At 39.2% G+C, this 26,816-nt stretch overlaps 1 protein-coding gene across 1 annotated transcript in view; it reads right to left on the reverse strand.

The window, feature by feature from the left end:
- The window catches only part of syne2a (spectrin repeat containing, nuclear envelope 2a), a 91,482-nt gene that overhangs the window by 41,006 nt on the left and 23,660 nt on the right, over nt 1–26,816 (reverse strand). The window contains exons 43-73 of the mRNA XM_082504967.1: nt 26,376–26,691; nt 24,459–24,623; nt 23,934–24,272; nt 23,693–23,829; nt 23,136–23,265; nt 21,244–21,414; nt 19,349–21,154; nt 16,514–16,684; nt 15,490–15,645; nt 15,144–15,385; nt 13,020–15,057; nt 12,582–12,916; nt 12,353–12,497; nt 11,930–12,130; nt 11,475–11,719; nt 11,243–11,393; nt 10,684–10,827; nt 10,450–10,578; nt 9,270–9,452; nt 8,989–9,126; nt 8,196–8,381; nt 7,848–7,970; nt 7,066–7,248; nt 6,702–6,803; nt 5,183–5,284; nt 3,492–3,569; nt 2,919–3,326; nt 2,446–2,534; nt 2,215–2,359; nt 1,653–1,739; nt 937–1,092 (exon numbers count right to left, since the gene is read on the reverse strand). Coding sequence (XP_082361093.1) covers nt 937–1,092; nt 1,653–1,739; nt 2,215–2,359; nt 2,446–2,534; nt 2,919–3,326; nt 3,492–3,569; nt 5,183–5,284; nt 6,702–6,803; nt 7,066–7,248; nt 7,848–7,970; nt 8,196–8,381; nt 8,989–9,126; nt 9,270–9,452; nt 10,450–10,578; nt 10,684–10,827; nt 11,243–11,393; nt 11,475–11,719; nt 11,930–12,130; nt 12,353–12,497; nt 12,582–12,916; nt 13,020–15,057; nt 15,144–15,385; nt 15,490–15,645; nt 16,514–16,684; nt 19,349–21,154; nt 21,244–21,414; nt 23,136–23,265; nt 23,693–23,829; nt 23,934–24,272; nt 24,459–24,623; nt 26,376–26,691 — 9,001 coding nt within the window. The remainder of the gene's footprint in view (nt 1–936; nt 1,093–1,652; nt 1,740–2,214; nt 2,360–2,445; nt 2,535–2,918; nt 3,327–3,491; nt 3,570–5,182; nt 5,285–6,701; nt 6,804–7,065; nt 7,249–7,847; nt 7,971–8,195; nt 8,382–8,988; nt 9,127–9,269; nt 9,453–10,449; nt 10,579–10,683; nt 10,828–11,242; nt 11,394–11,474; nt 11,720–11,929; nt 12,131–12,352; nt 12,498–12,581; nt 12,917–13,019; nt 15,058–15,143; nt 15,386–15,489; nt 15,646–16,513; nt 16,685–19,348; nt 21,155–21,243; nt 21,415–23,135; nt 23,266–23,692; nt 23,830–23,933; nt 24,273–24,458; nt 24,624–26,375; nt 26,692–26,816) is intronic.

The raw sequence follows: 26,816 nt of genomic DNA on the forward strand, positions 1-26,816 counted from the left end.
ATACTGCCCCGGCGTGAGTGGATCCAGCTGGAGGACCCGCCCATTAAAAGGAGGCTGGAGTGCTACAGCGGGAGAGGTCCTCGCGTTTCTCCTCATCACCCAGCAGTAGTCCTGTGGTAGCCGCTGGCTGCAGTATACGCTTGACAGTTGTGGAAGTGGAGTGGGTAGGGGTGAGCTGCCGTTTCTTTTGATCACCCGTTTTCTCCTGTTTTGAGTTAGTTAAGGAGGTTAGACTCTGTCTTTATTTTTGACTTTGTTTTTGGTAAGGTCAGGGGTGCGGGATTTGTGTAGGTTTGTTTTGTTTATTGTTTTGGCCTTGGCTCACCCTGAAGTGTTGACACTCCCGTTTTGGTTCTCTTTATTCACATTGTAAATAAATCACCTCATATCTAACGGATTTGTTTCGTGTAACTGCTTGGGTCTTGGGGGGGAAGCGAGTGCCTCACTCATGTTATGGCCTGGCCCTAGACGGGTCGTAACAAGGGTTTAAAGAGAACAGTCAGGAAAAAAAGAAAATATCCAGTGAACAGCAGTTCTGTGGATGAAAATGCCTTGTTGATGCAAGACATCAGAGGAGAATGGCTAGACTGCTTTAATAGATAGGAAAGCAACAGTAGCTCGCATAACCACTTGTTACACACAAAGTATGCAGATTTTGTTGCTGACCATGTCCATCCCTTTATGACTGCAATATACCTATCTATGATGGTAGATACCAGCAGGATAACGTGCCATGCGGCAAAGCTCAAATCATCTCAGACTAGTTTCTTGAACATGACTATGAGTTCGCTGCCCTCAAATGTCACAGTCATTAGCTCTGAATCCATGTGGGATCATACATTGTGGATGTGAAGTACGTGTGTAGCAGCTATGTGAGTAGATATGTGAAGAATAAAGGCAGCTCTGATGGCAAAAGGGAACTAACTGAACAGTCACCTCGTGCTGCAGCAGCCTCAGCTGAGGTTCATCTTCAACCGTGCCACCACAAGTCAACAGAAGGTCAGTCAAAGAATCGAGGCAGAGGAGGACCTGCTGTATAGCCTTGTAAAACTCCTCTTTCACACCTGGATGAGAACCATCAGTGGAGCTCACCTGGGAAAAAGCACAATCATCAGTTTAACTTACCACAGTTTTTTAAAGGTCAGATTCTCTGAATATTTTGGCTCATTCTTCTTAATTTGGTGATGTTTACTATTTACTACTATGCTATTCCTACATCCCAACCTGTTGATACTAATGTATAAACAGAGTTAGTAGATCTTATATTCCGTACCGATATGAAAAACTGGACAAATTGTGTCTAGCATGTTATCTGATTGGATTTTGACTTGAATGACATGAAAAACTTTAAATATTTTCTATGAAAAGAACTGTCCTTAAAAATGGTGTTTTATGATTATAAAGACAAAGCTGCCAGGAAATAGCCAGTCAAGCCTTTTGGTAATTGCTTATTTTGTAGCCCTATTTAAAAAAAATCCATCTTTGTGCCTTCATGTGCTTGAAGTACTTTTCAGAAATACATCTGATTATTTCATTGAGCCTCAGTCCTCCATGTTAGTCAGTTATTTGTGAGAGAGCGTACTACCTGTGTATCTAGATCAATATACTTTCAGCAGGAACGCACTTAAAAAGTCTCTTTCTATTATACATACTATTTTTCTTAGCATAGTGATGGCCTCCTGTGTGTGCTGAAGAGCTGCACAAGTAGATCCAATTGACCTCGACGCCTCATCTGGAACCTAAACACAAAGAGAAAACTGAACTTAAGGTTTAACAGCAGGTGAAGGAAAAAGACAGAATGCAACAAGGGTGTAACTGAGCAGGGGCAGGAGTTACATCCCCTGCTTCATCCTTTCATATTCAGTAATATCGGATCCATAATTTTGCTTCCAGTAAAACAAAATCGGGTCTTTTAGCAGCAGAGGGAACGCTCATAATGATATTCTTTTGCTCATTGTGGGTCCTTTTTCATTGTGGAAGACAAGCAGCTTCACAGATATGAAAACAAAATGAGCTTTGGCACGGAGGACAGGATGAAAGGATTGGCGAACCTTGTAACCTGGTTGCTCTGGTAACAGATGTAATGGCTATGTTGGTGACATCCACATTTTAGAAATAATTTTACTTCTATCACCTCACACCTCATGTACATCATGCAGTCTGACTGAATACTACAGATTCAAGCACTGAATGGTTATTTTCCTGTTTTCTTACCTTTTGTCTGTTCTCTGCATCTTCTCTGTTCTGGCTTTGATGGTTCTCCTTAACTTTTCTCAAAGTGGTAATTTTTTCAGTAATCTGGGAATGAAGGTGACTCCACCTTTGGCGCTTGGGGTTAACATTTTCATGTCCAGGCAAACTAGGGACCACAAAAAGTTTATGAGCCTTTGATATGCTGTGTAAAGAGGAGGTCCAAAACTAAAATACTACAACTGGAATTTTTACCTGATCGGCTCAACAGAAAACTGCTGGGATCCTCCCAAAAAACAACTGGTGCTGACTTCAGTTTGCTCCCTCAGTCTATCAAAAACATCCTGTTAAAACAAACAAAAAAGTTATTAATCTGGTAGTTTAAATACTAATTCTGCAAACTTAGTTTGTTTGCCTGTCTATTTGTAAGCAGTCTAGTGTCCACAGTTTTCAAGAGATCCTTTCAAATGTTGTGTGTTGGTCAAGGTCACACCAAATGTAAAAGTAAAAACTTTTTATTATCCACAATTTTTTATAGAAAGTCTCGAAACTTCACAACAATGGATCTTGGGGGACATGAGTTAGCGCCCAATGTCAAAGTTGACTTTGAGTTATTACTCCAAGTAAGATATATATGTATATTTATTGTTAAATTAAATGTCCATGAAACCATTTACTTAGGCTTAAATAACTTTGATCAACATCTCTTTGAATCTTCAGACAATTACCAGATCTGAATTGGGAGCTGTGGACAGCGACAGCTTCTCCTCCTCTATCAGCTCATCTGATGCTCTTCCAGCAGCAAATGGAGTTATCGGTCTTGAAGGAATCAGCCTTGTATCTTCCGCTCCAGCTGCTGCCTGAGGGGTGTTTGTGCGAGGGTCAGCATCAAAGGCTTTGTGTTTCGGTAAATCATGCTGGTGCACAGCAGCAGCTTTAAGCTGGCCTTTTGCTGCAGGGACGGCTGCAGTGTTTAGTGACTGAGCGGTCACAGATTCAGGAGTAAGTGCTACGTCAAAATCAGCTTTAGCGTCAGGTGTTATTATTCCAGCCTCAGCTTGTTTGGCTTCAAAGTTGATATCTAACTCAGGCTTTTCTGCACATTCAGAAGACTGATGAAGCATACCCTCCAGGACCTGAAAGACAAATGAAAGATGATACTAGAAATAACTACAACTTATGGTAGGTATATTAAGATTAGTTTAAAAAAATCTTATGAAAATGTTTATAAAAAAGAGCATATTATTGAAAGAAAAGACAATAAATACTCTTATATATCCAATATGAAACTGATTATTTACCTTCATATGTGACGGTGGCTTATGTTCTCCCATATCCTCCCTTTGCACTTCTGAAAGCTTGAGCGTGTCCTCAGGGTCCTAACATATTGGTTGTATGAATATACAAATGCAAACCAAATCCTTGCACAAACACATATAAATTACTCATGCTATTCTCATCCTGGGTGTGTGTATGAAAGGAAAGGTTTCTGAGGAGCAGCTGCTTCTGACAGCGACAGAGTGGGGTTATCAGCAAACACAATGACCTGCCTCACACAGCTCATTAAGAGCATGCAAAAATCTTCTGGTTTCTTCCACAGCACAGGAAAAAGATAAAGTATTAGTGCTAGAAATTGTGAACAGAATTACATCGAGGGGTCATTCCATGTCAGTTCACCAAATACCTACCACCTGATCATCTCAGATTCACCTGAAAAATTTTCAGGGAAAAAATATACTTTTTAATAGGAATTCTGCAAAATTTCAGGTCCCTGCTGTCATTATTTCTTTTGTCAAAATGAAGCAATTGAAAGAGAGATGGTGGGAGTGTTTTTAGATGTTTTTTAGCATCATCTCTGAGGGTCCATCTTAAAATTCTATTATGTAGAAAACTGCTTGAGCTACATCCTTCAATTTATTCAGGCTAAAAGAATCTGGCAGTATGGCTCGCAGGAGTGGAGCTCAGGTTTATATACTGTAGAAGGATGGATGCCTGAAATCACTATTTAGATGAATGATCTCTGACAACAGATGTGGAGACCTGTGGAAACCACAATTTAATATACAACACATATAATATCCTTTAAAAGAGTCCAAATCAAAGCCAATGTTTTCACTGATACTGATGCATGAATATGAGAAAAGAAACATTAGCATCCACTGTCAGTGTAATATTCCAGTTAATGTTTTTAGAAAGAACATGTTTCTCTTTTGTGACGATGTTCTCTCTCAATATGAGTTTTTGTAATACTCATATTTATGTACACCAGGCAAAGACTGTTTGATGTTTTACCCTGACAGCTGAGCAAGAAAAAAGTATCTGCACTGGGTGCCACTGCAATACATTCACTCACTAGCCAGTTAATTAGACACACCACTCCAACAGCTCTTTAACACAAATATCTAATCAGATAGTCACTTGGCAGAAACTTAATGAATATGAGCATGTAAATGTGATTAAGATGACCTCAAACTAGATATCAGAATATGGGAGAAAGTAGCTACACCCTTAATGATCCATATTCATACAGCCATAGAATCTTATAATTGCTTTAAAAAATTTGGACCAAGCTCAAGTAGTTTTCTTATCTTCATCCCTTGAACTAATTTCTTTTCAGAGAACTAAGTACAGCAAGGATGTGGATGTTATATAAAAAGAAATTAAGAATCATTATGTAATTTTTTTCAGGAAAATCTTTGATGGTCACTAATTTGATGAGATGATATGATGGATTGACCACAAGGAACAAATAAAGAAGGAATAATTAGAGTAGAGGAAGCCCAAGACATTCAGAGTTTCATTCCAAAGGACCTAAAATCCTGTGCATTTTTAGAAAATATTTGCTAAGTCTTACACGTTCTGCTGCTGTGGGTGTGTTACTTGAAATTCTGTCAGTGAGCTTAAATAATGAATGTGAAATTGTGGAATGAAACCAAAAAGACAGAGGTACCCAGAGACATGCTCTCATGTGATGTAATTACATCTGATTTACCTCTGGAATACTGCTTGTTAGTGTGTCAGAGGATGACGAGTGACAACTCTCGTCATCCTCATCTTCCTCTTCCTCTGAGTTAGACACCTCAAAAGCCCCCTGCTTTCAGTGATAAGGGTGGATATATGATCAAATTTGTGATTTAAAACTGGAAGAAAACACTGCTTTTCTATCGACTCTCATCACTCTTCTTTATCTAACAACAATATCAGTAAATATTGAAGTTAAAGTTTTTATTAGCAGCAGTCACCATTTCATTACTCCTGCACTTTCATTCTATTTTTTGAGTTTTATCTGCAATTTTACAAATATAATTTTCTTTTTGGATAAGGTTAGACCTCTTTAATTTAATCTCAAAACACAGTTATACAGCTTTTTAATACCGTAGTACAATAGTGAAATTCCCCCCTAAAACAAAGATTTTTGGACTTCCTTGAGCCTGATGAACAGCTCAGTATAATTATTTTATAGAGCTGTTGTAAGATCTAGCTTTTTTCATTTGAGGGAATTAGCCAAAATAAAGCCTATCTTATCGAAACAGCATTTTGAGACAGTAATCCATGCCTTTGTTACTTCTAGGCTGGATTATTGTAACGCACTTTATTTTGGGGTTAGTGATGCGTCCATTAGGCGCCTGCAGGTTGTGCAAAATGCTGCAGCACGTCTTTTAACTGGAACAAAAAAGTCTGAGCACATTACCCCAATTTTAATTTCACTCCACGGGCTACCTGTACATTTTAGGATTGTTTTTAAAATTCTCTTATTTGCGTTTAAATCTCTCGGAGCTACTACAACCATATACACCTGCCCGTTCCCTTAGGTCCGCCAATCAGCAGCTCCTTAAGGTACCGAAAACTAAGTATAAATTTAAAGGTGATCGTGCTTTTGCTGTAGTTGCTCCAAAGTTGTGGAATGATCTACCCTTGCATGTTAGGCAGGCCTCTTCTCTTTCTGAATTTAAAAGTCTTCTTAAAACATATTTATTCGCTGAAGTCTTTGGCATTGATTAGAGGGGTTGACTCAATTTGTTTTAACATGTTTCAATTTATTTTAGTTTTTAGTTATTTATTTTATTTTAACTTATCTCATTTTAATTTTCTTTACTTATGCTATTAGCATGTACAGCACTTTGTGAACTCTGGTTTTATGTTAAAGTGCTTTATAAATAAAGGTGGTATGGTATTTTTTTCTCACACAGGATTCTAACAGCAAGGTTCATCTAATCCCATATAATAGAGTGAAGCGAGTGAATGGGGGATAGTCACTGCACTTGAATGATTCACCAGTTCTACCGGGTTTCTGAGCTCAAAGAACACTTTTAAATTTTGGCAATAAGAAGAAATCTTCTACATTGTGATTTGTTTTTCCTCTCCCAAAACAATTTGATCAAAAGCTGCTGAGAACTGCAAGCACAAAATGATTAGAAGAAGGTTTACTTCAATCACGACAGCAAAGAGCAAAGACCACACAAGTGTTATTTGATTTGTTTAGCTGGTTTAGTTATTTAGCTAAATGTTACCTGGACTAGATGTGTGTCCAGCTGTTGCATTTGTCCAGGAGTATGAGAGCCTGTTGTGATTGCAAGAATCGCACTTGTTTCTTCCTCTTCTCTGATCTTGTTCTAGGTTAGTCAAAGAGACGAGAACATTTAAGAAAGAATGGAAGCGGTGACAGAGGCTCATAAAAAAACAAATCCACTGTGTTGAAACAAGGATCCAGTTGGCGACAAGAATGAGTGTTGCTTCATACAGTAGTGCAACATTAAAGTATATCAGCAAAGTAAGGACAGCATCATAAGCACCTTTTGTTGGACCATTTTTTTCTTTTATAGCAGAACAAAATCTTTATTTTTGCCTGTGTGCTAGGATTCAGACATGCTGTACCTCGAGCAGAGAGGCTTGTTGCTGTGTGAGATGTTCCAGCTCCTCGAGTGACTGCAGGAGCAGCCTGGCTTTGGAGTAGACTTGAAGTCCTTCTTCTGCTCTTTGTGGGATGTGAAGCTCTCCTTTGCATTTTTCTAGATCTTCTAACATCCTCTGCATTGAGCACAAATTATCTTGGATCACCTGAAACACGTGTAAACTGTTAGTTTGACATTTTCCCCCATATATATGAGAGAGATAGCAGATAGGTTTAAGCATTCATCTATGCCACTGCCACTTCTTTACATTTACAAACATTTGTAGCTTAAACTGCTTTATATTTCACTGTATACATATTTACATGTTTCTAGTAAAGATTGAAAGAAATGCGCTGCATTTGTTTCTAAACTTCTTATTGAGAAATCTTCTGGTTGTCCTACGTGTTTTTATAACCACAGATCAATTTATACTCCAGTAGGTCTATTTTGTCTTCAAAAATCATCAAAGTGGACAAACTGCTTTTATTAACTGTGCTTCATACAAATGAACCAAGATGGTAAAATCAGACACACCCTTTAAATGAGTTGATCCAGGAACACTGAGCAGTGTAAATACAAGTGTTTTAATTACACCGATGTCATCTTTTATGTTGTATTTCATTCAATTTATTTCCTTGTAAATTGCTCTCAGTGCCATTCAGTTTAGTAATAACAGTAATATTACTATTATTATACCGGTACTACTGCGACCACACTAAACTATTTAAAAAATAAATAAATCACTATCTAATTGCATTGCTGTACCTGTCTGTTGTGCAAATGTTCTGTCAGGGACATATTGGAGTCGTCCATGGAGGATAAAATTGTTCTGATTTTCAGCACATTTTTCTCCACAGTCTTAAGTTCAGCTTCCATGTCCTCCACCACCTGAAATGAAAATTGTCTTAGACATTTAGCTTTGTATGAACACTGTTGTATATGCCCACCATTATAACTAATGTTTATGACACTTTCTGCTGTCTGTACTGTAAATGCTTGCAATCTTCAAAAATCCAGCTACAATGCAAGTACAGAAATTCCACTCAATGTGCCCCAAACTGGAACACTTGATATCGCTAACAACCCAAAAGTCTGAAGTGTTAACATTCTTACTACAACAGCCTGCAAAAGCTGCTCCAGTGGCTCGAGGATGCTGCCTTGCATTTTGAGGACTTGTTGGTCGTTTTGCTCCAGCCTCTCCTCCTGGGCACTGATGTCACACACCGCAGAAATTTCACCCAGCACCAACCTGAAATCCTGCAGGTTCCCCCTGATCATCTCAGAGTCATCCAGGACCAGCTGTAGATCAGAAATTTAAATCTCATTTAAATTTAACAAGAAACATTTGTTAAAGGGAACCCCTTAGGTTTGTTTTTTAGATCAAAATGTTTATTCTTGGACTCTACTCGGGTAGCTTTGCATGAGTCACAGTTCAAAAATGATCTTTATTATCCTAAACTTCACCTTGGTACAGTACCTCAGTTTATCCAATGTCAAAGTCAAATTAAAGTTGTTTCCCACACCTTTAACATAATAAACATAGTAGATTGTATAGTTTTCTGATTTACTTTACTTACTTTACTTTTATTTGATTTTAATATTATGTTGATATTTTATGACTTGTATATGCTGTTTCATTGCCATTGTGAGGCAATTTGTAAAGTTAATTTTGAAATATATAAGAAATATATACTATATTATTATACTATTATAGTACTTATACTACACTATAATATTGTTTGTGACCATGGAATGGCAATGCATTTTAATACAGGCCTAAATACAGAGGTTTACTGGAGGATACAATCTATGGATACATGTAGGAAAAAATGAAACTATAAAGACATGAAGATTACATAAAACAGATATAAACAAAAGAATTAAGTTAGCGTGCTTCTTCACTGACCTGCAGGGACTTTGCATGATTGTGGAGGCTTTTTGCTGTTGTGAATGAGCAGGGAGCACTGAGCCATGACTGGGCCTCACCTAACCAGCGGGTGGCGCTGTGCAGAATATCTTCTAACTCCTGAAGACACTTTGGGATCTAACATAAAAGACGATATATGGAAAATGAAGCATTCAGTCAAATGGAGTGGTAAGCTAAAATAAATTAAGCATATGTAGCCTACAAATGATTTGTATTTAATATATTTATATTGGTGAGCAGCAATAGTAGTGGCACTAGACCTTGCTGAGAAAGGTTGTACGCTGCTCAACCATCTGTGCTGCATCTTGGTAGAGCTGCTGGGGTTGTGTGAGCTGGTCAATAAGAAGCTGGGCTTGATCCGGCTGCTCTTCTGCAAGATCCTGCACCTCGCTCTCCAGGAGCATCAAGCTGCTGTGCCAGGCATCCAGCTCATCCCACACATGCTGAAGAACAAGACGGTAATGTGGATTAGCATTAGTTCTTAGGAATTTGTAGCTGTTTCATTTGGCTTGAATAAAATTGACAAACAGCTTGTGGAGGTCACTCAAAGTGGCTGGAAGTTGAAGAAAATCTGACTTTATCTTAGTCAGCTATACAACTTGTAACTTTTCAAATGAGATCTGAAGTTAAATAGTTACTCAAATTATAGCATACTTTATAAGTAAAGATATTAATGATAATAAGTAAAGAGCTGTGAATTCAAAGTTGAATTTCACAGTAAAAGACTGGTTCATCAGGTTCATTGCAACAACAAAACTCCCAAACGCAAACTAAACAACATGTATGCTGTGCAGTACAGTGAGGTGTGCCTGTAACTTTATATAGGAGAAACCAAAACAGCTACTGCACAAATATATGGCACAACACAGAAGAGGCACTTCAAAAAGACAAGACTCAGCTCTACAACTACACTTAATGGGTAAAGGTCACACTTTCGAGGATCCCAAAGACAGATAGTTTGAAAGAGGAGTAAAGGAACGACTATCACTGAACAGAGATGCAATGCAATCCTTAGATCCCTTCCCAGATGCTTCCCCACCCACTCACAACAGGTCACAAAAAAAGGTAGGGGAAGGTCTCACAGTGGTAATGATCCACATTTTTGTGAGTGAGAGGTGATGCATCTTTATAAATTTAAAGAAGTCTGGTTGGCTTTTTTTCAGACTGCTACTACTGATCTGGATGACTGAGAACCTACAAAAATACTATAAATGAAAGTGAGCGAGATCACTTTCTCTTCTTTCTTTGCCTCTGCACTAATTTGAATAATTTCAGCTGAGAAGCTTTTGCATAATCTCACTGACAGATGGACACACAAACAGTCAGCACTGAAAATACAGAAAGTTTAAAAAGTTGTTAACAAGACATAATTAAACAGTGGGTTTATTTATTTTTCATACGTGGACACACAAGCAAACAGAAAACAAGGAATACACACACCTTCAGGACATTCTGAGCTTCACTGACTGTTGGACTTCTCTGCTCCAGTAATGCTTTCACCTTCTCCATGCCAGAACCCAACTCCAGCACTCTGCTAGCCAGCTTCTTAACGAGGCTGTTCTCTATGAGCTGTGTGACACATACACAAACACATTTGCACCAACGGACTTTAGCTTAAGATCATTTATCTGTCAGTAACAGATCTCAACAGTTTGAAATCAATTTTCTTGTCACCTTCTCTTCTGCTCTCTGCAGAGACATCTGGAGATCCTGTATTTGCTTGCCTATATCCACAGGAACCTCTGTGTATCGGCTCTGCACACTGTCTGTGATGCACTTAAGCTTGGTCTTCTGGGAAGACAACTCCTTTCTAAGCTCCTGTCAGTGTGGAAAGGACAAAAAATACAGGAATCAGACAGAGACTGGGAGTGTGGGTCAGACATTTAATACTCTACTCCCTCTACTCTACTGCACCCCTGATTTTTTACAAATGAGAGGACCTGGACAGAAGAGTACCTAAAAAAAACAGTTTAAATTGTGTAATTTGCAACTTGACTGTTATATAGCTTGAATTTCTCACTATAATGTGAACAACTTCAAATCTAACACTCATAAGAAAGTAATATTTCATCATTTATGAATAATGACAATAATAAAGTTGGACATGTTAAACACTTAAAGATGATTACTTGTTATTACATGCATATAAGAAGCCATATTATTGTTGTTTTTTAATATCTCTCTCTATAAAATCTCAAATACCAAGTTTCAAACATTAAAAGACGAAGCCCACCTGTCTTTCGCTTGGATTCAAACATGCTTCCAGTGCCGGAAGAATGAGAAACACGTGTTTCTGAATCTGTCCCATCTCTTCTTGAACTTGTCGTCTTTCTCTCTCCTCGGCCTGGGCTGCAGCTACAACCAGCAAGTTTCGTTCTTTTAAGCTGTGGGCAAAAAAGTATCTTCTCAGCATACTCGACATAAATAAATAATTACTTTCTAAATGTATATTAAAGAAGTCCCACCTCCTGACATTATCTTGGATCTTCACCAGCTTTTTGCCAATAGGCCCTGGGGAACTTGATAAGCTCAGGGCGTGCTCCAGTCGATGCTCCAGGGAGGCCAGGTCCTGCTGCTCCTGCTCCAAACCTGTCTGAAGGATCTCAGCCAGGGCGAGAAGCTCCTGTGGATCCTCTCCAGTGAAGTTCACAGTGGTGGGGTCTCGAACCTCCGCCTGAAGTCTGGCTAAAAAGCTGCAGCACTGCTCCATCTAAGAAAATCAAATTGAAGCATCAATATCTATGGATCACGTCTCTGTCTTTTTAATCAGAAAACAGTAAAAGTCATTTCACATACTAAGTTCTGGTTAGTGAAAAGCAAAAGTTTCAAAAGAGGTAAAAAATATTAATTCAGTTTTAATTTGCCATTTATTTGTTTTTTTTTTTAATGTACGAAAGGCTTTATTGAGATTTAAACTTACGCTTGCAGTAATGTCTTTCCACTCCTCTCCTCTCTGCTCTATGCGTACCATCAGGAGGCCAACATCACGAAGTAATGACAACCAGTGCCTCCAGAGGGCACCAACCTCACCATCCTTTCCAACCCCACAACCCTGCATTGGACAAACAGCTCTCATGTCGTCTATCCTCCCAGCAAGACCGTGAAGATCTTCCATCAGAAGCTTGAAAATGTAATGAAAGTTAAAATTTAAAATCATGAAAGTCAAACAGATAATGAAATATTTTAAGTAGCCAAAGTCAGCTAGACTAGCACTGTCTTTCTTAAAGCATTTTTGCAAGCATGGCTAAACAGTTAACAATTCTATGCTGTCAAAGTGATTAAATGCCAGGTTCAAACAGATACAATACGTAGAGATAATGACATAAAGCTGACTCTAACCTACCTGAGCTCTTCTTTGTTGGGCAACACATTTGTCATATGATGTCACATGTTCTGCAGCACATTCTGAAAGCCTTTCCTCAAACTGTGAAAGATGTTGACAAATGTCTTTGTGGCACTTTTGGTGACTTTGCTGTCTCAATTCACACCTATGAGAACAAGAAATGTGAAGAAAATACATAAGACGCAAAGGTACAGAGATTTACATTTAGAAATTGAGAACAGCCAAGTACCTTTGCAAGGTCTCAAGCCTGAGCTGCGCCTGGGCCTCCAGTATGGCTCTTCCAACCATTAGCTGGCTGAGGATGTTGATGTGGAGCTGCTCGGTCTTTGGGAAGGAAAGGCAGGGTTCACGAGGTACCCGTTCAACAAGGTGGCAAATATGAGCGTGAAAACCTTTTTCAAGAGTTTCTAAAGCCTCTTGGGTCTGTCTTTGTTCCTCAGCGCAATCCAAAAACCCTCCAGTAGCTGACAAGAATGTTGCCTCAGCATTGTGTAGGAAGCCTATTGCTCCTTGAGCAGCCCAGTGATAATCTTTCAAGGAATCTCTAGCTTGTGATAGCATGACCTGTTGAACAGATGTTACACAATAAAGAAGAGTTTTTGAAAACACCCAAACATGAACCCAAAATATGAACTATATATGAAATATCTAAATAATTTAAGCTTACCATCTGTGAGTGACATTCTTGCATGACTGAATCTCGAAGTGAATATAGTTCCTTGTAGTTCCTCAGGTCAGTTTTTTCTTTCTGTCCCAGATTTTCCAAAACTCGCATCCCAGACTCCATACTTCGCCAAATGACCCAGTATCGTTGTAGTGCAATATCTATGGCTGTTTCTTCTGGACTGACTGGTTCAGTTCCTTCCAGCTCGACTCTTGTGCTTTCTAAGAGTTCTATATAAGCAGGAAGCTCTGAGTCAAACTGTAAACCTAGCAGGAGCTGAGCTTCTAGGTTTTTGATATCATCTGTGCCAAGAGTCTCCCAAGACTCCAAAGTATCAACTATATGATGAATCCTTTCCCTCTCTAAATGAAGAACAGATGGGTGCAACTCCTGAGCTATAACCTCCAGTTGATCTGTTGCTTCTTGACTTTGTGTTTTGACTAAAGGAATCTCAACGAGGACTGTTTGGCATAGTTTAAACCTCTCATCCACACCGAGTGCTTTGTTTTTGGCATTCTGGATTTGCTCTTTGACAATATCTTTAGATTCCTCCATTTGTGTCTTTAGGTGCAGAAACTTTTCTTGTTCAAAGGCACTTATGCTAAGAGCTTTGAACTGGTCTTCCAGTTCCCCGATAAAACACAGAACAGAGCTTCGCTTGGGCTCCAGGCAATGCTGAAGCTCCTGGATTTGACATTGATGCTCCATTAGCATGTGTTTCCATTGTGCAATCACTGAAAGGGTTTCTTGGGTCAAAGGGATCTTCAGCTGCTCTAGATCAGCAGAAATTTGCTTTAAACTAGCCTGAATGGAAGATAACTCTTCATCTGAAGTAGTGCACTCATGAATCAGCTCCTTTAATTCCCAGCTGGTGGCTTTCTCATGAGCTAGCAATCCATCTAATTCTGTCCAAAGGCCTGAAAGTCTGTTGACAAGATAGCGGCTCTCTGCTGGACTCAACCCTATGGCTATTTTCCTGCAACTTTCTGACATCACTTCCACCAGTTCTAGCTGGCTCTCTATATCCACTGTGGCTAATTCATGACTTTTCAGGTCGTTCTCTAGCTTTTTGAGGTCCACTTTTGAAATATTCTCAATGTGAGCGCAGGGGTTTCTTTTAGCATGCGTTTCTGCTAACCAGGCATCCATGCTAGCAAGCTCGCATAACAGTTTCTCTCTCTGTTTAAGATCTTTTTCCATGGTGTCAAGAACAAGATCCAAACTGTCAGCAATAGCTTCATAAAGGTCTTCTACTGTCCTCAACACTTGGTCACTTTCTTCATTTTCCATATTAGAGACCAAGTCTTTCATCTCGTCAACTTGTACTCTCATCTTGGACTGTCTAGATAAAATATCAGCCTGAAATTTCCTCATTTCGACAATCTGAATACGAGCCTCCTCTGGGAAAAGAGCTAACTTTTTCCCAATAGAGATATGATTTTCTGCCTGCTTAGCCCATACAATCAAGTCTCGTAGCTGTTTGTTGATCTTAGTTGGAGAACTGTCACCACAGCTAAGTGTGACAGAATCAAGTTTCTTTTTGGTGACCCCGAGCAAGGAAGCCAATTCCTGAAGACTATGCTCGATTTCATCTTTCTCCTTCTGACCTAGAGAAAAATTGTTGAGAGCATCTGACTGGGACTGTAAATGTATGTAAAGCTGGTTATACAGTTTTAGGTCTGTGGTCAGACAAACACATTCCAAGGCACTTTTGCTGTTAAGGTTTTGACAGTCGGATTTCTGGAGAGCTTCGAGTTTGGCTTTTAGCTGTTCGGCTTCTTTCAAAAGAAGGGAGGATTGACAGGTGGAGTTGGAGGCATGCCGCAGAGCTCTTTTGATACTTCCTTTTAGAAGCCGCCATTCTTCCTGAACATTTCCAAGCTGACCAAGAAGAGCACCTGAACTTTCAGTGTCACTCAAGTGCACTGACAACTGTCTACTTAAGCGTAGCAAACCTTCCATCATAGCTTTCTTGTGTTCCATTGTTTGCAGGAGCACATGAAGCTTTTCAGCCTGTAGTGCACTGCTTCCCAAAGAGTGTCTAACGAAATCCAGAACAAAAAAACAACAATTAGTTAACAGTATCAAATGCCAAGTGCACAAAATCCAGCTCACAAGTTTACTCACAAGCTTGTTTTTTCCTCCTCAGCGGCTATAACCTCCAGAAAAGCTCTGGTGAGCTTCATCTGCTTGTGGTACTGTTTGACCTGCTCCAGTTGTGCTGCTTTGACCTGCACTGTGGCAGAAGCATCTAGCAGTGCTGCGCTCCATTGGCCTGCAGCACTGTTTAAGGCACTTGGTTCACAAGCCTTAGAGGCACCTGAGTTTTTTAAAGTAGCAACTTGTTCCTGCACAGTGCGCTGGTACTCCTGCAGTACACAGATGAGACATTTATAGATATTTGTGCATTTTTTAATTTTAACAAATCTGCATATTCTTGCAAGAAAGACGTAAATACAACTAGAGTGTATACCTTTGCTTCCTCCAGTTGTTTGGTCATAGCTATGACACTGAGTTGGGCTGGTTGATATCGACATGCGAGAATCTTTTGAACAGTTCGTACCAACTGAATCTGTTGTTCACCAGGAGAAGACTTCAGATACCAGTTTAAATCTATATGTGGTGTTCTCTAAAAAAAAAAGAGCAATACAAGAGTTAGACACAAAAAATATTATGTTACAGAAAGTAATGTAAGTGAAAAAATAATATAAAATAGCTACATTTAAGTAATCCAGAATTGTTTACCACATTATACAGCTGGGAAAAATGGACTGAAGAATTATGTTTAAAAAAACATGTACTGAAAGGACATAGCTGTAATAACAGATAGGGCAGTGAAACCAAGAAAACCAAGAAACTGTGTATATATTGTAAAGACAGCAAATACAAACATTCAATATAAATTATCATAGCGATCTAGTTTAGTCTGGTTGGTTTACACTGTTATAACATTTATAACTTTTACCAGGGATCTTTGTGATTAATTATCATTGTCAATTTATAAACTATTTCAGCTTTCCGTGAACAAACACTCAAACTAGGATGATGGAAGCTAAAAAAAAATCCAACAGCTGTATATTGTGTGCAATTAGACTTCCTAACTACAAACAGGAAATCATTGTATCTCATAGATACTTCCTGTCAGTAGCATCAAGGGAACCCACAGGCATCAATCAAAACACTGCCTTTCTTATCTGCTCACTGTCCCATGCACTTGCTATTTTTAGACACATGCATCTGTACTGAAAATCACACAGAAAAAGTAAAAAATATATAGATGCATGTTATATTTCCATGCTATCTTGCTATGTATTATTTGCTAATGCAGATTTATGAGATTTATGACATAAATATAAACAGTAAAGCTCACTTAACTTTAATTCCCTCAGTCCGAATGTTTTGTTCTGACTTTTACAAGTAGCATTTATTAAATGTTCAGCACAGCAAGCCTACAGTAATGCAGTATATTATTATAATTAAAACTGGTTGATACTCACATTTATTATGTTACTTCTTTCCACCACATTCTGGATATCAGAAAAAATATCCTGCATGGTGTGCTTTTCTTTTCCGGAGTTTGCCGGTCCACCTGGTGTCTCTTTAGAACCCAGATCAGCTGGTGAACCCGGGGCCGTCCTCTCAGGCTCCATGCTCTCTGGGATCTGACGCTGAAGACACAGAAGACAGGGGTGGTGTCACATTTTAGCTTTCTTCTTTCCACATGTTTGTCTGTGCATAATGACAGAACTTCCTGTTCTCTCCCTGCTCCACCAGTGCTAAATATTATTACGTTTGACGGTAGCCCGGCGAGTCGGTACAGTTAACACAAGAATGTGCCTGAGAAATAAGCAGTCTGCCCTGGGGGACAAGGGCTCCTTTTATGCTCTCCTGCTAACTTCTTTTAGGAAATAAATGATTTGTTATAGCTTGCCTAGACAAGAAAACAAACACTAAAACAAGGCATGGGATGCTAGGTTACAAACAGGGAGGTGCTTTTTTAAAATATCTTGGACATGACTAAGGTGTATACCACCAGGAGGGTGGAGCTGAACGATGATATGAAAACATCCTGCACGTTTTATGTTTCTAGCACAATACAAAAGATAATTTTTTACACTCAAACACAAGCTTGCCTGAATGGCAAAATGTTATAATAACATTAATGTTCTTCAATGAAATGGTGCACAACCGGCAATGAGTGGTTGTAAATGTTTTGTGTATGACTTTATCAGTCTCTTGCATCATTTCAGAGGAATTCTACTCCACTCTCCTTTACAGCACTGCCTCAATTTCATTGAGGTTTCCATCCATTCATTTCTGCACAGTTCTCTTTAGGTCTTTTTGTTGTAGATTGGCTGCTGTGCTTGGGATCACTGTCCCGTTGCATAGGGCAGTTGTGGCCAAGCTTTAGCTGTTAGGCAGATGGCCTCATATTTGGCTCTAGAATACTTTTATTTACCAAAGATTTCACAGTTGAGTGAAAGAATGCAAGGTGCCCGGGTCCTTTGGCCCAAATCATCAGCCCTCCAATGTTGTGCTTGACAAATGATATGAGTTATTTGACAAATAACTGGTATGTGGTGCTTTGCATTATAGCCAAACATCTTTTGGTCTCATTAATCCAAAGGACATTGTTCCAGAAGTCTTGTGGTTTGTTCACATGCAGCTTTATAAACTTAAACTTTATAAACTCCTGGCATCATTTCCAAACAGGCCATACTTGTTTAGTCGTTTTTCTAATGTTATGTGATGAAATGTAACATGGTAAATAGACTGGTTCTTATGTAGCGCTTTTCTATTCTACCTGAGCACTTTACACAACATGTCTCATTCACACAAGCACTTTTTTCTATGCTTAAGTCTCTGCCTGATATTTAAACTCCAACGAATGCATCAGAGAACAACCTGGATTTAGTGTCTTGCCCTAGGATGTTAGCCATGCAAACTGGAGAAGTCAGGGATTAATCCACCAACTGTTAAGTAAGTATTAAGTATTACATGGTGTGACCTTTGATTGAATTTGCTGGTCCACTCTTGAGAAGTTGTTGCTACAGTTGCTACAGTACATTGTGTTAACACACACCTGAATGCTCCAGATGAGCAAAGTGCCCAAAACTTCTGCTTTTATAGCAGAGGTCACACTTGCTGGTGACCAGTTAATCAAGTGCATCCAATTATAAATAAACAACGTGGCTTTTATTTGTCCTTTTAATTTATGTGAAAACATTACGTGTGTGCTGAGTTTTCACAGAATTGCAGTCCTGTGAAAGTTATGACAAGGTCAGATGGTCAATGTGCTTGTGTAATAATCTGGGAACTTTGTAACTGACTGTTCTATTAAAAATGCTTTAATTATGCCGATAATGAAAACATCGAGTTGTCTTAAAAATATGATTCCAAGCCTGGTGTCAGTTTCATTTACACCTTTTTTCATCCTCTTGTCTGTCGTATCTAATGTCTTATCTTCTTTTGGAGCTGCTGCAAGCAGGGCACAGGCATGCAGCTGATATCACAAGAAAATCCCAAAAATCTTGTGGAGGCTTGCAAATGTGTGTACTTGCATGCTGCATAACTTTAGTTTGTGTAAAACACAGTGACAGCCAGTTTATTCGTTTCACTGTGAATTTCCCATAAAGAAGTTTGAAGGGATTTGAGCAAAATGGTGGCATTTGAATGGAAAGTGTGAAAAGAAAAAATGTATTTAAAGAACACAAATTCCCACTAAATTTAGGACAAACTTTTTTGATAACTTCACAGTTGCAAAATGTCAGAAACACAGCTTCTCTCTCCCACACACATATTCTCTAGCGTTAAGGTAACATAGGGAAATAACAATGGTTGTTAAATGTCAAACAAGCTTCATGTAATTTTAGAAAAAAGGTACAGATGAATCACCTAGAAAGTTTGGGTTATTCATCATCAGGAAGTTCAAATGCAAATTAACACTTTTTATGGAAAGTTCCAGAGACTGTCAGCTTACAGATCACAGCATTAAGCAGCTCTGAATTTATTTACAGGTATTTACAGTCACTGACGCCTTCTAACTGCAAACAGGGGGAGTTCCAGTCTTTCCAGCCACCTGCTGGTTTACCACCTGCTATGCCAGAATTACAGCATCTAACCAAATTACCACTGATGATGATAAGTGAAAAAAAAATTAGAAAAACATAATGGCTTTTAATGCCTGTCTGTTAGAATATATATATATATATATATATATATATATATATATATATATATGTCGATTGCCTAGCTTCTTAGACATATTAAGTCCGGAAAGAGCAGAACTGTGAGGAAAAATCCAGTCAGTAAAATTTTCAAATGGCACCTACCTGTTCCTGTGTTACTCCCATGTCCTCTAGTGCTGCAGGCAACTTCCCCTCATTTTTGTCTTTTGGAAGCGAAGCAATGTCTCGTTTTACTGGCAATTCTGAAACTTTACATTCTGTGCTTTCAAATTCATTTGCTTCCTCTGTGTTTTCTCCCTTTGGCACCTCCTCATATGCTGCTTCTGTGTTACATACAGTGCTATCAGGTGTCACTTGTTTCTTGCCAGAAGCAAATATATGTGTGCCATTTAAGGCCTCCCCACTTTCCACAGAATCATCCACTGTGCTCTCTGTTTGCTCCCCAGAGTCACAGAAATCTGTTGTCTCCTCTAATTTGACATCTGGAAATGTTGTTTCTGCTGTCTGTGCACCAGCATGCTGACATTCAGCAACAGCGCAACATGATTTAGAGGATTTCGACACCTTGTTAAGCTTTAAACCATGGGTTTTGTGGTTTTCTCTGCATGGTAATTTGGCACTTGAACAGTTTGCTTCTTCCAAAACTGTATTCACTAACACCGAGGGGTTTGATTCAGGACTTGTACAAGAGTTTGGGAAGATAACCTCATCTGATCCAGCACTAACTAATGTGGTAAAGTGCCCTGACTTATTCTGAGGAAATGCTCTGCTGGAAACCTCTGCAGGCCTAGCATTAGAAAACTGTGTTTCCTGTGAATATCCGAGTAAATCAGGGCTGTTGGCTTTTTCACGTTTCTGCGTGTCGAATGGCTGCGGCTCAATGTCTAACACTATGGTAAATACCTTTGCTGGGCTACTTTTGACACATTTAGAGAAATTCTCCTTTTCTTGCACATCGGCGGCTGCCTCACAAGTCTCTGATTGTGCTTCAAATGTGCACTGTTGCAATCCTTTGTCTGATTCCTGACTGTTTGACGTCATAAAGACTTCAGTTTTCATCTCTGGGAATCCTGTACCTGAATATTGTGTGTTTTTTTCATCCGAGAACCTCGCTTCCTGGGAGCATAAACCAGAATTGTCCCTTTGCTGTATGTCCTGTGGGTCCATATCCAATACAACAGTGAACACGACACCATCGTCCTTACAGTGTTTTCCCTGAGCATTTGTATTTGCCTTGAATGTCTCCAATTGTGGTTCTAGATGATTAGACACAGTATGTTCAGAGGCAGTAGTGGGGAAGTTGTCTGGCTTTGTTGGTGGTAATTCTATCAAGGATGTGACACAGTGTGCTGAATCGATTGCTTTAGTGTTGTCTGCACCTACAGCTGAGAATTCTGAGACAGCGGTGAAGGTGGTGTCACTCTGCAATGGTGTGTTTTCTTCCTGAGCTATTAAGCTTTTGTTAAGCGTAGGATGTGAGTCTGGCACTAATGCCCCTCTGTCATTTCCAGAAAGTGCCCTGAGTGCACGATTATCTTTTAACCCAAGATAAGACTTCAAGTGTAATTCTTGTGGTGTTAAGTGGCGAGATTCTAGCTGGGTCTTTAAAACATTGGGAGTTTCTGAACATGTGGCTAAGGCATCATCTTCAGTTTTTACCACGGCTGCTTGTTCTTGTTTTGTGGCATCGGCTTCCACATTTGAACCTCCTGATACTTCTGTATGAAGTTTGGTGCCTTTGGTTTGACTTTTGTTGTCATTCTGATTAGTTTCAGAGTTTTCCTGGCTGTGTGGTGCACAAGAGAAAGGCGAAGCTGTAAGACCCACTGCTGTAGTTTTATCACTTGATGCCAAATGAGGTGCTCCACTTTCATTTCTTAGACTGTCTTGTTCACTTCTGCTTGGCAAATCTTTGTTTTCCAGTTGCACATTGCCATGAACGCGAATGACCTTTGAAATAAACAATATTAAAAACAATAGTAATGTTATGGCCATAAATTCACCAAACTGTACATTTCTATGACAAGGGAGACACTCACCAGGTGTTTAGATTGGGTTTCAAGTGCAGACTGGCTTTCAGTGAGTGCACCTGAAGCATTTTTCTCCAATTCCTGTGCCACATTTGTTCCCAGGCAATTAAGTAGAAAATCTTGCTCTGAGAGTACATTATAAAGTGCTTGTTGAAGCTGCAAACCTTCATCCAGAGGTCCCTGTGACAGCACAGACAGATACACAAGCTAAAAAAAAAGAAGGGTAAAACAGAAACCACGCACTGCAAAAACATCTGGTTTAATCAAGATTCGTATCTTATCTAACTGTAAACTCTTATTGATCCCGATTGTTTTGGTTTGAGGTCACAGTGTGCCTTTTAAGACTGCTTAACCTCACTCACTGTAATTTTGCTTCTGTGTCAACAACAAGCGACAAGTCAAGGTGTTTTTTCCACCTGAATTACTTTTGTATTTCCCAATATGCTTATCCCCTAATCCATATGACAGAAGATGTACTGATCCGGTTCAGTTATAATACACTATCATTTAAGGAGACACTTTACTGATGCTAGAGAAACGAAAGATGACATGAAATATCAATTATGACAGGTGCACTGTAAATACACAGCAGGGAGAATACAGCAGCTTCAATACAGTGGTCAAACAGCCCAACCATGTCCTGTTATATTACAGCTGTAATAAAGTGTCGGTATTGTGGGGAGATATTGCAGGGAGATTTGCTGAGATGGAGAGTGCAGACAAACTGTTCGTTTAGACAAACATAACATTTATACAGAAATATTCAAGTGTTTTTCACATTCTTCACCATGCATGACTCTCTGAATACAAGAGGGTGCATATGTGGCAAAGAAGGCGTGTTAACACATATAGGTTCTATACATATACATTTTTGACCAAGGTGATGGTCAACACTGATGTTAGATGAGAAGCCCTGGCTTGCCGTCTCTGCTCTAATTCATCGCAAACGTGTTCTATCGGGTTGAAGCCATGATTCTGTACAGGCCAGTTCTTCCATGTCAGACTTGCTCATCCATGTCTTTATGGACCATGTAGACATGTTGGAACAGGAAGGGCCCATCCCCAAACTGTTCCTACAAGGTTAGGAGCATTAAATTGCCCAAAATATCTTGGTATTCCTAAGTAGTAAGAGTTCCTTTCATTGGAACTAAGAAGCCGAGCCCAACTTCTGAAAAACAACTCCACACCACAATCCTCCGTCCACCAATCACTCTCTCCATGTCTCCACTGCTCTAGAGCCCAGTTGCGGCATGCTTTACACCACTGCATCTGACCCTTTACATTGTGCTTGGTGATGTAAGGCTGATGTAAGGATGTTCTTGAGCTAATCCAAAGGCCACATGAAGTTTAAAGGTCTTTAGGATTGACTCTGCAGAAAGCTAGCGATCTCTGCGCACTATGCAGCATCTGCTAATTTCGTTCGAGGATATTACATGTCCTACTACTTTGTGGATGAGTTGCTGTCATTCCCAATCACTTCATCTTTGTTACACCATGAACAGATAACTGGAATATTTAGTATTGTGGAAATTTCAAGACTATACATGTTGCATTCTGTCACAGTACCATGCTGAAATTCACTGAGCTCCTGAGAGCAAACCATTCTTTTACAAATGTTTGTAGAAGCAATCCGCATGCCTTGGTGCTTGATTTTATATACCTTTAGAAGTGAATGGAACACCTGAATTCAATGATTTGGATGGGTGAGTGAATACTTTTGGCTACTCACTCAGGCATTCATTTGCAGATTTTAAAAAACAAAAGGCAGACAACAAAAGGTTTACCTGTGCATATGAACCAAAGCTTACATTTGTTTTGAAACTTTTGTTTATTAATTAATTAATTTATTTATTTATTTATTCCATGTATCAGAAAAAAATACTGAACACGCTGAGCTTTACCTGGCTATGCGTTGATGGTTCAGCTTGTACTCTTTGGCACCACTCTTGCATCTGGTTGGTGAGCTCTCTCACTCTGTTTGCAGTGTTTTCTGCAAAATCCTGCTTCTTTTGCAAAAAAACAGACCTGAGGCTGGAGCGAGACCACAAGCAGTGAATGAGCCGTACAGTATTTAGAACGAGTGCATTTTCAAAATAACCCTCATATTCCCTCACATATTCAGAGGATGTGTAAACCCTCATATATCTTCACTGCAACAATACTGATGATGAACTAAGTCATGTTCACCATCAACCCAAGTTACGTTCTGCTTCAAATAGTGCAAGTTTCGCACAAGTCTTTTCTTGTTATCTGTTGGTAGGCCACTTTAATTGTTTTCTTGATACTAAATTAATATTTTCATCTTCATTTTACTTTGAGAGCAGTCTTAAAATCCCCAGAAATTTCTAAAAGTCAAAGTTAACAAATCATTTCTCACAATTAGCACTGCATATTCAGTTGATAAGATGAATAAATACAGGAATGATTAATTATTCCATTTTAGAATGAAGTAAAGCACCTGCCAAGGTCTTCAGAAATGGCACTGACAGTCAAAATGATATCTGCAGGAAGGGCTTCCTGTGTGCTGGTCGACTCTCTGGCCCTCTGCAGGTCTTCAGCTCTTGCTGCCAGCTCTGTCAGGCTGCTATCACAGCTCTGAGAGACACACAAGTCCTTCTGTTTAAATATTGTGAGCTGTCTTTTTCCAATTTTTATTTTTCAGATATATATCAACATTTTGAAGTATATGTTCATGTTACCTGTATCATACACCACTGTTGTTTCAGCTGGCTGATATCAGGCAAAGCTTCATGGGTATTGGAAAGATTGCAGACACCTTCAGCCAGGTCTTTAAGAGCTGTCTGCACATACAAGGCTTCTTTTTTAACTCGCTGAATGCTTTCATCACTGTTCACTTGAAGCTGTGCCAGAGTCTCTCTGATTTTACTCTCTAGTGCCCTCTTGTGGTTTTGAAGGTTGCTGACTTGTTGGGTGAGACTTATTTGGGCCTCAGCTGCTAAACTAACTGTGATGGAGTCCTTGAGAGTTACAAGCTGAAGAAGATCTTTTTCAGTGCCAGTTACTTCTTGTAGCAAAACCTAAAAACAGTGACAAAAAACCCCAAAAACAGTGACTATAGGAGAAACCCCTGATAGATGATTACATTTTTGCATATCCAACATTTCTTCAGTGTAAATTCTTTTTTAATATTGTTAAACAATGATTTTTTTTAATGTAAGAGCTTGTACACAGCTCATCTGGTCTGTTTACTTAATGCATCTCACCTCCAGAGCTGCTATGTCAGTGTTTGTTCCTGCTGAGTTTTCTTTCTGGCCTTGACAGGCTGATATCCTTTCCTGTAGGGACATCAATTTGTGGCAACAGCGCTGCAGCAAGTGGCCAAATTGTTCCTCGTTACTCGCACCTTCCTCAAGGCGGGAACACACTCCCTGTGGATGATAGAGGTAAAACAAGCCACACTCAGAAGGCTTACACACAAATAGACTGAAACACAACCCATTAACTGACCACACGTCATGCTCCAAAAGTGTTCATATCACATTATGATAAAGTGGATGAAACACAACCTGCTGCTGTATGTATTGTGACTTTAATGCCAGAGTCCTGGCCCAAAGGAAATGAGCAACCCCTGGTAACACTGTCTATCACACAAGGAAAATAAGAAATGAATGAATGATGCTAATGTACATTTAATTTATCCCTATCATGTCATATTATACTACAAGAGCATAGAATTTAAAAAAGAAAAAATAAGTAAACAAATAAAACTCTTTACTCTGAACTCTGAGAAATAAAGTTAGGTCCATAATTCGCTGCACAAAGACAGTTCTTGTAGGTGATTTTTAATCAAACAGCCAAGATTTTATTCAGACTTTCAGCTGTAGCAGCAGACGTAATATCTGAAATACATTCAAAATATTGACTTTCAGTTTTATAGCTTTCTTTTCTTTCATCTTCAAAGAGATGTCAGCACGAGTGAAGGAGGTCATTATTATGCAGAAAAACCAAAATAAACCTATTAGAGAGACAGCAAAAACTGTAGGAGCGGACAAATTAGCAAGCTGGTAAATTCTTAAAAAGAATGAATGCACTGACCAGCTCAGCCACACCAAAAGTCCTGAAACACCACGTAAGAAAACTCAAGTACATGATGACAGAATTACTGTCAACATCTTCAAATCAAGTCAAGAACACAATCAAGAAGAAAGACATATCATTGTCAACCAGTAAAACCTGCCTGCATGAATGGAAATGCAGAGGGTTTACAGCAAAGGGCAAAGGACTGGTTACACTGAAGAACATCAATAGTAGGAAGACCAGATTAGACTTTGCCAGAAATCATCTAAAAGAGACAGAACAGTCCTGAAAACGATTTTTTTTTGGACAGATGAATGCAAGATTAAGTTGTACCAGAGTGACACAAAGAGGAAAGTATGGAGGAGAGAAACAGCTCGTGATCTGAAGCATACCACATTATCTCTGGTCTGATGGTGAAGGGGGCGTTATAGCATGGGCTGGCAGTGGAACCAGGGCACTAGTGTTTATTGATGATGTGACTGATGATAGAAGCATTAGGATGGATTGTGAACTGTACATGAGTATACTCTCTGCTCAGATTCAGACAAATGCTGCAAAACTGATCAGACACAGTTTCACAGCGCAAATTGACAATGATCCAAAGCATACAGCAAAAGCAACAAAAGAGTTTCTCAAGGGCAAGGAATTGGATATTCTTCAATGGCCAAGTCAGCCACCTGATAAGACAGAAGGCAGAAAGACCCACAAACAAGCAACAGCTGAGAGTGGCAGCAGTAAACAGGAAGAGCATTTTATTGGAGGAAACAGCATTTGGTGAGTTCTAGACTTCAGGCGCTTCTGTTTGTTTTTCTAATTATTCTTCAGCCTCTAACACATAGAGCACTGTATATAAAATTGGCTGCAAATCCCAAATAATATGATTTTCCCCCCTGAACTTTTGGTTTTAAAGTGGAAACTCATTGATTGTTTTTATGATTTTTTTTTAATTTAAACTCCACTGCAGTGGCAAAACTACAAACACTGTGACAAAAAATTTATCTTGTGATCTTACCACATCGTTACCACCTAACAATGTGCAAATAGTGTTAGCTCAGAGACATTGTTGAATAGACATCAGTTAACTATTATAAGTGTAATTTTACCTTTAGTTCTGCCATCAGTGTTGACCAGTGGGTGTAAAGCAGATCCCAGGAAGAATCTTTCCAGATGCTGTCTCTGGTTTGCTCAATCAGCTCATTTCTCCTCTTAGACAGGCTGCTAAGCATTAACTGCAAGGATTCAGTTTCCTCCTGCAGTTGAAGGGCAAGACGGCATCCTTGTTTACGCTCAGCTGTGCCAGGACAGGGAAATAAAGTGGGAAGCTGATCTTTTTGGCGCTGCAGCACTTCCACTTTGTGGCAAAGCTCCCTCCTTTGGTCCAGGTAAAAACAAGTGACCTCTGGATCAGCTTTTAGAGCGCTTAAGAACAATAAGAACAAGAGATTAGAACCATTTCTGACTAAAACTGGACCATGAAAATTATTTAGTTAAATCCCAGGATTTATAGCTGTTATTATGTAATGTGTAATAATTTTACTGCTTAG

This window comes from Aulonocara stuartgranti (genome assembly GCF_965226115.1).
Source record: "Aulonocara stuartgranti genome assembly, chromosome: 15".
Classification (NCBI taxonomy): domain Eukaryota; kingdom Metazoa; phylum Chordata; class Actinopteri; order Cichliformes; family Cichlidae; genus Aulonocara; species Aulonocara stuartgranti.